Below are 12,602 nucleotides of genomic sequence, written 5' to 3'. Positions count from 1 at the left end.
AAGCACACACATTTTGCCTTTTTTCATATATATATATATATATATATATATATATATATATATGTATGAAAAAGTTATATCACAAGGTAGACCAACCATTTTATAGAAATCCTTCATAAAAAATTTGTTACAACATTTATCAGAAATTGTTTTATTATAAACTAACATTTAAATTTACAGGAAGTAATTGCTTATAAGTATAAAAATTAAGGAAATACAGTACTTGTCTAATGAGTATAGACATATCTTTACTGATTTAAATACCCTAGAAAGAATGAGCAATACTCAACCGAACTTGAGCGAAGGTTGCCAAAACATGAACAACCTGCACAAATACAGGATGCTCAGTATCTCTGCGGTGTCAATGTGCAGACTGTCGCACGCACCCTCACACTGTCCCCTAAGTAATGTGGATCTGTGGCAAAAAGGACAAAATCAAAATGAATTTACCATCTGGGGAGCCATGCTCCCCTTTCCTATACATGGAGATAAAAAGTAAAAAAACTTTCCCCCTAAATTATCCCAATCAGTTACAACTAAGAAATTCACAATTAAGAGAAAGACAGCATAGGAACATGTTGGGGATGGAAGGAGACAGGAAGTGATTATTTAAAACAAAGTCATCTCACTCCTTCATGAAGCATTTGAAGTTTTAGCTGCCAGGGTAAAATTAACATTTTTGTTTTTCAGAGAAAACCGTCATGATTGGATAAAGGCAAAGAAAAAAGAAAATACAAAAAAGAATGAAAGATAAAAGAAATTTAGCCAAATAGTAACAAAGGAGGTAAGGCTCTTGTAATCTGACAGAAATCAGCTATTTCATATTTCAAGCAAAATTTTAATGTCAATGGTGCATCTACAAAAATGTGTGACTAAAAAGTCATTCAATTGTTAAAGAGTGATAGAAGGAAGAATGCATACTTGAGGCAGAGAGGATACCCCCCCCCCCCCGTGAATTTAACTAAGAAAAAGAAAAGCTGAAGAAGATTAATTATATTTTCAATAAGATTAATTCAAAATAATTTTTGATGTTTGCCAAATATTTATCTTGTACAAAAAAGTTAAGCATTTACATATGATCACTTGAACTGGCTATACTGAGATAAGAGAGAAAGAACTTATCTTACTTTATAAAATCTTTAAAAAATTGTTCTATTTTATGCCAGTGGCATGGTTACTTTCATATTATTCTCTAATAAATGAAAAATGTGCAAGTTATGAGTGAAACATACAAAAATTAAATAAGTATACTTGTAAACAAATCACATCCGTTAATAGTGTATAAATTTAAATAAGCTTCGATGAAAATGTGACATTTAATAAATGGAATAGTTTCAGGAATAGAAAGGTATCATAAAAAAAATATTTTCAAACCAATGTTTGTAGCAATAGTTAAACATTGTTTAACTAAGACTTTCTTTTGACAAGATTTAAATTAATAGGTTCATGTAGTTTGAAACAAGTCTAAGTTGATATTAAATTGACAATATATAAGTTTTTAATAGAACTAATTCTAAAATAATTATATATATATATATACGTACATACATACACATTTTTTTGTTATTCACATAAGATACTTAAAAAAATTATTAAATTATTTAAACTAATTTAACCATGAATTACCATAACATCAGTAATTATTGAAAGTTTAGGACTCAACCGAACTTAAACTTACAAAGTTTGTACATTATACATTGACAAAAAGACGGTATGTGTGTTCACTAGGTTATCATTACAAATACCATGTACAAAAGGTGGTGTGAAAGTCTTACTTTCAACTGTGGGAAAATGTGACACGAAGTCAGAAGGTGGGGAGAATCAAGCCAACACTCATATAGGAGGATTTTGGATTAGCAAAAAATGCCTGGACAACCCTTTTTATATTCTCCAGTCAGGGCACCCCCAGGCAGTTATGCAATGAACTTACTCCACCAGAAAACAAGGCCGGAAATGGTTGACTTTGTAGATACTACCTAGGACATATACATCAATATGACAGGTGAAGAGCCACCGAAATGACCCAGAATCTGTCAGACCGATTGTTAGAACGACCCCCTGATGGGCATTACTACTCAAGACTTCAGATAACTGAAGAAGTGAGTAGACCACTCTCATGCTAAGAAATTATTAAAGGGAATATGAGTAATACAAAACAGGTCCTGAATTCAGTTTATTCACACTTGCATTGAGATCCATGAAGATGAATGTATGAAAACAATTTTTTTTTTTTTTTTTTTGCCACAAAATGATGTGTCAACATGAACTGCATGTTTTACAAATGTTTGCTTTTAGGATTATTCTGCTATTGCTAATATTGTACTTTGAAATAAAACATTTTCGTTGGAAAAATAGGTTCCTTGGGATCAACAGTAATTGCACCAACCACTGAAATTTTTTGCAACTACCTAAAAATTATATTGCTCCCATAACCTTTGGTGGATTTTGGATAACTAAATTTTATGGCAAAACAAATTCAGTTTTTCTTCATTTACATTATTCATGAAAAAAAAAAAAAAAAAAAAAAAAAAAAAAAGGATGTATTTTATGAAAAAAACAAAAAAACAAAAACAAAAAAACAAACAAAAACGTGAAAAATTGCAACCTTTTCCAATAAGGTAGGGTGAAGGTCAAGCAATACCTAAATTATGTAAACAAATATTCATCACATATTTCATAGAGGTGTAAAAAAAATTAATGAGTTCAGATATTTGAGAAAAAGGTCAAAATTTTTGTGAAATTCAGATGCATTGAGGCAAGCAGTGTTTGTTGAGTAACCAATACCGTTTTATCCTAATTTGTCAATCTTTGAGCACAAACTAATTAAGAGAATTTTAGATATTTGCTTTAAATAAAAATTCGTTAATTTTATCTTTATCTTTTAAGAAAAATCCAACTTTGTTGCCTGCACTGATGACCATATAACTTGAACATCTTACGAAAGACTAACAAACCAATTTGTGAGAAAAATCACAAGACAAAAACAGACAACTGAAACGGACAGGTCTTCTCAGATTTACACTGGCTAGAGTGAATATAGAAGAAAAAAAATGTCGTCAAACAAGAAATTCACACCTTTGTTGTTGGATAGTAAAAAGGAGTTTCACGTGATGCCACAGCCTGTTCTCAATTGATCAACTTTTCTATAAAGGGGGGGGGGGGTTCCTATCTCAGATTTGAATGGGTTATATTGGCCTTATATTAATTAGGCATCACACTATTATATTAGGTATTATTACACTATCTTCAAAATCGTTAAATTTTATTTCAAACAAAATAAAAATTATAAACGGTTACAAATCTCTTTAATAAAAATGCGAATAAATTTATTAATTTCAGTATTTAAAGACAATAAGAAAAGTTTCGGATCAGGAAATTGAATTTTTCAACGTTCCAATTTCAATAGATTACAGTACATGATTTTTACATTTAGATTGATTACGCATCAGTTATTTTCTAATTATTAATTAAAATCTTTACAATTGTTAAAAAAAATGTTTATACTAAACAAATAAAAAGTTTAAATTGCTTTTAGTTTAATGCTTTTATGAAGTGAAAAATTTATAAGTTGTTTCAACTGAAGAGAAAGTTCATGATATTCAGACGAAATCAAAAATACTAACATCCATTATTCAAAATTTGTGTAAACATACTTAGAAAAATTTTTTTTTTCTTTATATGCCAATTCTAATTTCCAACGAAAAGCCTAAAATAATCAAAACTTTTTTTTTTGCTTTTTTAAAAGGCGCAATTCCAAAAGTAAAAAATAAAAATCAAGATGTTTGAGGAAAATTTGTCAATTGACGAATCAACAATTGTGAATCGCCTTCATACAATTCATCTTGATGGTTGACGATCTCAGTGTGAATTAAGGACATGTTTTGCTTTACTCAAATATTACACAATTCATTCATTAAGAAAATAAAGCACAAATGAAAAATATCTTATTGATAATTTTAATTTGCGTAGGTTTTCATTATTTTATTTATTTGAAAAACAAACAGTAGCTCGTAGAAATAATTTTTATTAAACAATTTTACATGAAAAACATGAAATGTTTTAACCCCCCCCCCAAAAAAAAACATTGTCATGAGATTTGATCAAATAGTTGAATAAAAAAATATACTTTAAAATTTCGAATGAGATTAAAAATATATTGTGCAACATTAAAATACCGATTGAATACGTTTAGTTTCAAATTTTAAACAAAAATATTTTCATTGTTCTTTGTTTATCAAAAACTGACTTCCTAAAAATAAGGTCATTCATTTTTTTTGTATTTATCGGAATTAACTACAGAGAAGAAAGAAAAAAAAAACATAAAATTGAGAAAGTTTTTGTCGATAAACAAAATTTGAAAGTAAAATAAAAAAAAAATTAAGAAAAAAAAAAAACCCAAACAAATACTTGTTTTAATTAAAAATCTAATCGACAATTTTCCCATAAAGAAACCGAGCATTTCACAAATATGAGAAAACAAGGAAATTGAAAATGCTAACAGATTTGGTTGGGACAAAAAATAAATTCAACAAATGCATATATGAACATTTGTTTTTATTAATGAAATAAAACTGTTTGAACGACGTTGTCCGGGAGATTTATTTTCTTTAGTATTTTTTTGTCTTTTTTAAATCGGATTTTGAAAGTTAAATTTATTAGCGTACAGTTAGTCAATATTTATTTTCTTCCTAAGAGAGCAGAGTTAGACACAAGGTCAATTTTAATGTGGGAAGGTCAATTCCCCCAAATGGGGCATTGGATTAAAATTGCTTCAGTCTAGAAAGTTTTCTTTTCCTTCGGTGACAAAGGACAGAAAAAATGAAATGTAATATCAGAACAGATTCTACACTTTGCTCTTAGCCAAAAAGCCAAGTCAAATGGCGAAATGTTATTTAATCTATACGATAATTGTTTCCGAAAGTTTCAATCTCCGCTAAGAATTTTAAAACTAGTTTAAGTGACTTTCCATTCGACAGATTAAATGCTTCCAAATTCCTTTCAACTTTTGAAGTAATAGTAACAAAAAGAACGAATTAACTTGTTTACAAGAAAACTAAAATGTATTAAAGTGTATTTAATTCCATAATCAGGTTTTTTTTTCAAATAGGATTTTCACAAATTAGTTTTATTTTATTAGTGAATTAAAATAATGTGATAATGTGATGCCATACAGAACTTTAAATTATAAATCTATCAAAATTATGACGATTTCACTTGTGAGGTCAGCTTTTTTTCCCTTTTCTTTAACTCTAAAATTTTTATTATTTCGTAAAAAACGAAAAAACAAAACAAAAAAAACGCTTTGTACAAGTTTTAACGGAATTCAAAAAAATTCAAATAAAAAAAACAAACTGTTTAATAATTTAATAATGGACGCTATCGAGAATTTACAAATTCAAATTTATATTCGTTGAGACAAATTAGAATTTTATTTCACAAGGCAAGAAATAAGCACGATTTGAGACAAAACAGTTTTATTCATAATTTGGTTGAAAATAAATGTTTGTATACTACAATTAAACTTATTTGTTTTTGTAGAAAAATTTTGATTTGAAAAGATGTCAATTATTAATTAATCACTTTGGGTTAGAAAACAAGGGGGAAGTTTATCCCTTTAATTTTTTTAAAACAAATATTTTTACTAGGATTTTTAATTAAGGTATCGCCTGTAAATTAAATTATTAACTGAACCAAATTGTTAGAAAACAATAACTTATTTTGTTATGGTAGAAGCATTTCAAATTGTTACAAATGATTTGTAAAAGATTAAAATCGTCGACTTTGGTTATAAAAAAAATCGAAATGCAGTATGGGGGAATTAATTTCGCCATTAATTTTAAAAAGTTCGTTTTAAAGAAATTTTGATTTTAATAAATAGATTGTGAAGTTACGTAGAAACGAGAAGCATTGACACAAGTGCAAATTGCTTTGTAAAAATAGATTGTGCAATTGTGCATTGACTTCAAATTTGTCTCCTCACGAGGGCAAATTTAGACATGATGTCGAGTTTCTAAATGTGGAAATAAGTCAGATCCCGAAAAGTGACACGCTGGATATTGAGAATAAAAATTACAAATTTGTTTCGGTCTAATAGAACTCCCTCCTCTGACTGAGGACAGAACAGATACTATACTTTATCCTATTCCTGACCTTCGGGTTGAGATCAAAATGTAGCATCTGTTCTATCGTAGTAGAAATTCTTCTTAAGCAATATTTTGTCACATAAAAAGTGCCCCTTTTTAGGGAACTAGCTACCCACACATAAAATCGACCATGTCCTTGTAGGGAGACAAAGGAATAAGGGTATTGTTTTTATTAGTTATGTAGGAATCCCCGCTCTTATCACATTTTTTTTATTTACCAATCAAATAAAATTTGTAAAAATCCTATTTGAAAAAAGAAAAAAAAAAAAATGATTCTGAAATTAAATGCACCTTAATATATTTTAGTTTTCTTGTAAACAAGTCAGCCATTTTAAATTTATTGTTAATAGTAGCAAAAAGAAAAAAAAATGGAAAGGAATTTGAAAGTATTTAATCTGCCGAATTGAAAGTAACTGACTTTAAAATTCTTAGCAAAGATTGAAACTTTTGAAAGCAATAATCGCATAGATGAATTTAAACACCTCTTTTTTTCATTCTGAAGTTTACTAAAATAACCTAAGAGTATTTTCTTCATTTTTAGGGGTTACTGTTAAATTGATTGATCTTTAAATTTGTTTTATTCATAATTTTGCAAATGACTAATTAAAAAAAAAGGTCTTATAGTTCAAACATTTTACCAAGCAAGATGATCAAATAAGGTATGATTTACTTATGAACACGCAAGTTTAATAATTCAATACTATCGTTTACTGTGTAGAACAGATGGATTAAACGGTTCTAACAGCATTATTTTCGTAATAAAACAGTTTTATCACAACATTCGAATACAGAAAAATATGTCTTCGTAAGAAAAAAAAAAAGGGAGTTGATTATTATGGTCGGCCTCAATATAGAGAAAGCGCCCTCCCATTGTCTACGTTTGTTTATTAGCTATAACATTTCACCGCCCGACAAACTTTGTCTTCACACAATTTAAGAAAACAACACGTAACTAAACGCACCCATCAAAACAATCAAGTGCACGTTGGAATCCCATCTTGAAGAAAGAAGTTGAATTTGCAAAGGCATTTTTTTTTCTTGGTTCTAAAAAAGAATGTTCTTTTCTCCTCCTCCCACGGTTTAACCAATTCCTCCCCCTCCTTCCTCTAAATAACTACGTAAACATGGATGAACAATCGAGTACATATTTCAGTTAGACAACATACGTAGTATTATTATTCTAAAACATAAGTGTGTGTATATATATATATATATATATATATATATATATATATATATATATAATCATCACATAATAAGTAAATTGGCGAACGTTATTTTTCAATTTTTTTTAGTATAAAGTTTATACTACTAAAATTGCATGGCCAATTTTCATGAGTTTAAGTTTTTAAAAACTATTAGCCAAATATTTATTGAACACACACATATATGTGTGTGTGTAGTAGAGTAACCTACCCAAGATAGCTTTAACTAAATATAATCTATGAAATTAAATCAATCAGAATGCATTTTGGCTTCGTAAACAAGTCAGCCATTTTTAATCTTTTGTTAATAGTTGAAAGCAAAAGAACTAATTACTTCGTGACTCTTCGAAATTGGAAAAGAATTTGAAGGCATTTAAACTGAAATTGTTATTTTAAACTTGCTTCAAAATAGACTAATATTTCGAAACAGGTTGTATTACACCCGTGTGTAGTAAAACCTAATTTACATTTAATCCTTTTATAAATAGATTAAAACGTTACTTTAACGAAATTAGTTTTGTATAATTTAAATCATTTAATCATCAAGGGATACAAGATTAGTTAAATTTCAAAATCCTATTGGAAAAAAAAAAAAAAAAAAAAAAAGGTAAAATAAATCGAAACGCTGGGTACGTACAAAACAACTTATAATATAGATACTAGAAAAAAGTAGATTGTATACTGGAAAAAAAGGGGGGGCGGGAAACCTTAGAGTCCGACTGAAAGTCGGAAACTTCACAAGATACATCGGATTCAACGTGACCCACTACTGTCTCCAACTTGGTTGCGATACGGAAAAAGGTACATAGTGTAATATCTATTCTCTTTGAGTTACCAAGGACCAAAGTAATACGGGGAGGGGAGTACTTTACTTTGGCTACTTTGCTTTCATTTTTACTTGCAGTTTCAAAAACAAAACTGAAATTAGGTCAAACAGTTGGTCAGCTTTTTTATTCCTCTTATATTGAACCAGTTGCCACAGAGGTGAGGGTAAAAGAAAGATGTTAACAAACATTATTTAACGACTGTTTTTTTTTATGCCCCTAATCAACTTCGGACAACCCTGATAGTTTTTTTTGTTAAATAAACCCCTCCAAAAGAAAACCCAAACAAATGGAAATATACTAATGAATATTCTTTGTGAAACGATAAAAAAAAAAAAAAAAAATGAAATTTAAATTGATCAAAAAACCAACGCATTTTTTTTTTTTTTTAAACTAAAATGGGTTTCACTATATCAGGTAAAGAAAAAAAAAAGGTAGATTAAAGGCAAGAAATAAAACGAAAAAGATACATATATGACTATAAAATGCTGGCCTAATATTTTACACATAGTAGTACTACCGATTCTACCACCATTTTCACTATAGTACGATGACTATGGAATTTTTTTTTTAAATATACACATTTTATATATAGTTTGGCAGATCCGAATTGGATGTATGGTACTTATATTAGTTTTTTTGTTTTAGAGATCAATGTGGGTTACGGAATTATATATTAATATACATATTTTCAGAGAAAAGTAACATTGCAGTTGATCTGGAGAGGCCATTTACTGTGATTGAATTAAAGTACTTAAAAAAAAAATTTGAATTATTTTTCCATTTACTCTCGATATATACGTATATATCCAAGCGTTACCTCAGAAAATTTGGAAACTACATTCTATAAAATAAGAAAACGGCAAAGCCCATCATGAATAAAGAACCTATTTCCTTTAATTATCACCAAATGTGCATTTCTTTCGCATTTTTCATTTTCTTTAAATTTTTTTTGGTTGTTTTTCCTTGATTTTGTCACTAATTTTCACTTTTTCAATAAAATCAAACATTTTATTATGTATAAAATATATATTCAAATCGGTCGTAAATAATTTTGGTAAGAACGCGGGGCTTGAATCATTTTACGATAGGCAAAAACTCGGGGATCGGTTTTCAACCGTTTACACGTATCAAACTGATCCCTCATTTTTAGGCCGATTTTTTTTTTTTTTTTTTTTTTTAAATAACAAGGTTTCAGTGACAAAAGTCGGGGATCAATTTTCAGTCATTTTTAAGTAACATACTGATGCCCCAATTTTGAGCCAGTGGTAAAAAAAAAAGAAAAAGAAAAAAAAAAAAAAACGTTTTAAGGTAAAAGGCGATCGCAAAATAAATGATATAAATAAGACGAGATGTTCGGTGAAATTTAAAGCCGTTTTGGGGTTGGAGTTTTTATTTATTTTTTTGTAAAATAAATAAGTAAATAAAAAAAGTGTTTTTTTTTTTATTTTTTTATTTTAGGGAAAAAAGTGAGAACCGTTATATAACGAAAATGGAGGGTAGCCATGATTGTTGAGTTGGAAAAGACAGGCGATAGTTTTATATTTTTGTATTTAATTCTTTTTTTTTTTTAAATGTTGACCGGTTTTCATTTATTTCTTTATTTTTTTAAAATAAGATATGTATAGAGAAAGTAATAGTGCAACCCGGGGGGATGGGTGTGGGTCAGGCATTAGTGACGAGGGTAAGGAAAAAGGCGACCGACTACACGTGTTCTTCTACAGTAGCGTAAACAATAGCAGAGACAACACTAAAAAGGTACAGACTTAAAAGCGTCCATACCAACCGTTCATCACGACAATGTGGACCCCAAATTAAAAATATATAATTGGGTTAGAAATTCTTAGTTTCACCATTATAATAAATAAACGCAAAACCGATTTTTTTTTAACAAAAAGACAAAGAAAAAAAATCGATTCCTTCACATTATTAAAATCAATATTAACATCTATATAAATAGTTGAGCCTAATCGGCGTTGCCCGGGGGTACTTTCATTTTTGTCCTCTGCTCCAAAATTTAATATAAATCGAATTCTGGAAAAAAAAAAAAAAATTCGCTTGTTAACTACATTGCACGATTGCCAGTCAATTAAAGCAAATTGTTACAGACTTCATCTCTAAGACTGGACGTAAATAACTCCAAATATATGAGGATTTAAGGCACTTGTGCATTTTAACATCCCCGGCAAATTTAGAAAGCCATTCTTACAACGAGGTAGAAAAAGGGGCATGGCTTTGTTAAATCTTTCCTTGCAGAGACTTAACTCTCCTAAATAGAAAACAATTTACAATTTACTGAGGGTTGTTAAAATGCATAAGTGCCGGATTTGTTCACCATTTTAAAAGCAATTTAAAGGCTTTCAAATTTTGAAAGTAATACATCCAACGTTTTCAGAAATTCAGGGTTTGTTTTGTTTTACAATCCAAGTCAAAATCATTTTATTTATGTAAAGTTCAGTTTATTTCAAAATCAAAATTTTCAGTGGAAATAAAAAATAAATTTTGCATGGACAAACAATTATCTTATTCTAGATAGAAAAAAAATGAGGTATTTTATACAGAATACGGACCGCGCTATTTTAAAAAAATAGTATTTTCAAGTTAAATTTTTACGCCAAATTTTGTTTATTAAACTTCCAGGTGAAATTACAGAACAGTTAACAAAACGCCCTCTCAAATGGGTTTCTAAATAACGTTATTATTTCAGCACGGTTCGTATTCTGCATAAATACCTGCATTTGGTATATATCTGATTAAATAGTGCTGCATGCTAAATTAGTTCTTAGATAGAGCTGGTATACCTTTACGAATTGCTGGGTTTACACAAGGATTTTACATAGATTAACTTGTTAAGACCCCAGAATCAATGCATTATTTCATTCGGTTCAATAATTGGTTCTGGGGAGGTTGTAAGACCTAAACCTTGACTTGTCCATATACAATCAAAACAAACTAATATATAATATAATATAGATCTCTTTGCATAGCCATTGGAGCTGTAATCGAAACATGCATTTGTCTAGACAGAAGTGTTTGTATAAATCAACATGGACACTAACTGTAAAGAGGATCAAGTAAAAACAATAAATAAAACATGGGTCATTTTTTTTGTCCCTACCTTTTGCCAACCTCCCAAAGCGATCACCCGACGGTAAAGCAGGTACAAATCGACATCCCTTCCTGCGATTTGGGGTAATTTAATGAATGGAGTCCTGCCAAAAATAAGTACAAGTTTTAATAGTACAATAATAATAATAATAATAATAATAATAAAAAGGTTTTGCATTTTTTTTTAAAATAGTAATATCAAAAATAAGCTAAAGACTCTTAGATTCATTTTATTAATTAATCTTACCCTCTATTTATGTGATATCCGCGCAATTCCCGTATAAAAGTTGTATATTCCTGGTGATATGTGAACGGGTCTTTGTTCAAAAGGTTTGCCATCTTGGAAATAAATATTTCTCTGCCGTGCAGATTCAAATAATTTTCAGCGTTACCTTTCCGTTTTAAAATATTTATTTTTATGGTTTGTGACGATGCTATATCGATCGATTGTTTACACGTTCCGGACAATAATAAGAAATCAGTCGGTCTCCACGAATTGGGGGGGAAAATCCGCTGTGAATTTCGGGGATTCCAATTTTTTTTGTTTTTCTTTTCCTCTCTCTTCCTTCCTCTTACACTCGCGCACACACGCACACTTTCGCTCAAATCCGACGAGAAGCGGCCAACTCCGATGGACACTATAACTCCCACTGACGGCGAAAGGCGTACTATTCCCGATGTAACGGTCCATGGGTCAACCCTGCGGACATCTAGCCGACCAGGAGAGCACAGAATCGAGCGAGATCCACACAAAAGACATTTTGAAACCTGCTCCCATCAGACCGACCGACACTTCGAAGATTGACATCAGAATCCAAGATGGCGGACGTTCCGGCCTCACAAAAACCCCACATTCACATTTTCTGATTAAGATTTCATCGACTTCATTTCGCAGTTTACTATAACATTAAACACATTTTATTTGCAATTAGTTTTTGACTATTATCGCTGTGAAAACTTAACCGTTACATAGAAAGCCGATATTTTTAAATAATAATATAAAAAATAGTTCGGTTACTGCTACTGCTGCTGATGACGCCGCCGTCGCCGCCATTGTACCTTTAAGCTTTTTCTTTTTTCCGTTTTTTTTTTTTTTTTTTTTTTTTACACTCGGTATTTTCCGGTAACTTATATAAAAATATTTTTAAAAATAAATTTTAAATTCTTGAATTGCTGAAAATGTTTAATTATCTAAATTTTTATTTTAAAATTGTTTCTAATAAAACTGAGTGATATAAAAAAAATTTTTAATCCCGAACTTGGGTGAACTTGAGAAGGCTGTAGCAGAGACTGACCTACTTTCAGTATGATCAGCAGGAACA

The 12,602-nt window shown here is 29.7% G+C and overlaps 1 protein-coding gene across 6 annotated transcripts in view; it reads right to left on the bottom strand.

Annotated features, from left to right (window-relative positions):
• The window catches only part of LOC145291489 (uncharacterized), a 129,571-nt gene extending 117,220 nt beyond the window's left edge, over nt 1–12,351 (bottom strand). For all 6 annotated transcript variants that reach the window (XM_080137371.1, XM_080137372.1, XM_080137373.1 and 3 more), the window contains exons 1-2: nt 11,528–12,351; nt 11,291–11,384 (exon numbers count right to left, since the gene is read on the bottom strand). In XM_080137371.1, the coding sequence (XP_079993497.1) occupies nt 11,291–11,384; nt 11,528–11,619 (186 nt within the window). In that variant the 5' untranslated portion in view covers nt 11,620–12,351. The remainder of the gene's footprint in view (nt 1–11,290; nt 11,385–11,527) is intronic.
• Between the last annotated feature and the right edge of the window lie 251 nt (nt 12,352–12,602).

The sequence above is a fragment of the Euprymna scolopes genome, chromosome 12 (assembly GCF_053919585.1).
Source record: "Euprymna scolopes isolate OS-2025 chromosome 12, ASM5391958v1, whole genome shotgun sequence".
NCBI classification, from domain to species: domain Eukaryota; kingdom Metazoa; phylum Mollusca; class Cephalopoda; order Sepiida; family Sepiolidae; genus Euprymna; species Euprymna scolopes.
This window is presented reverse-complemented; position numbering and strand designations above follow the sequence as displayed.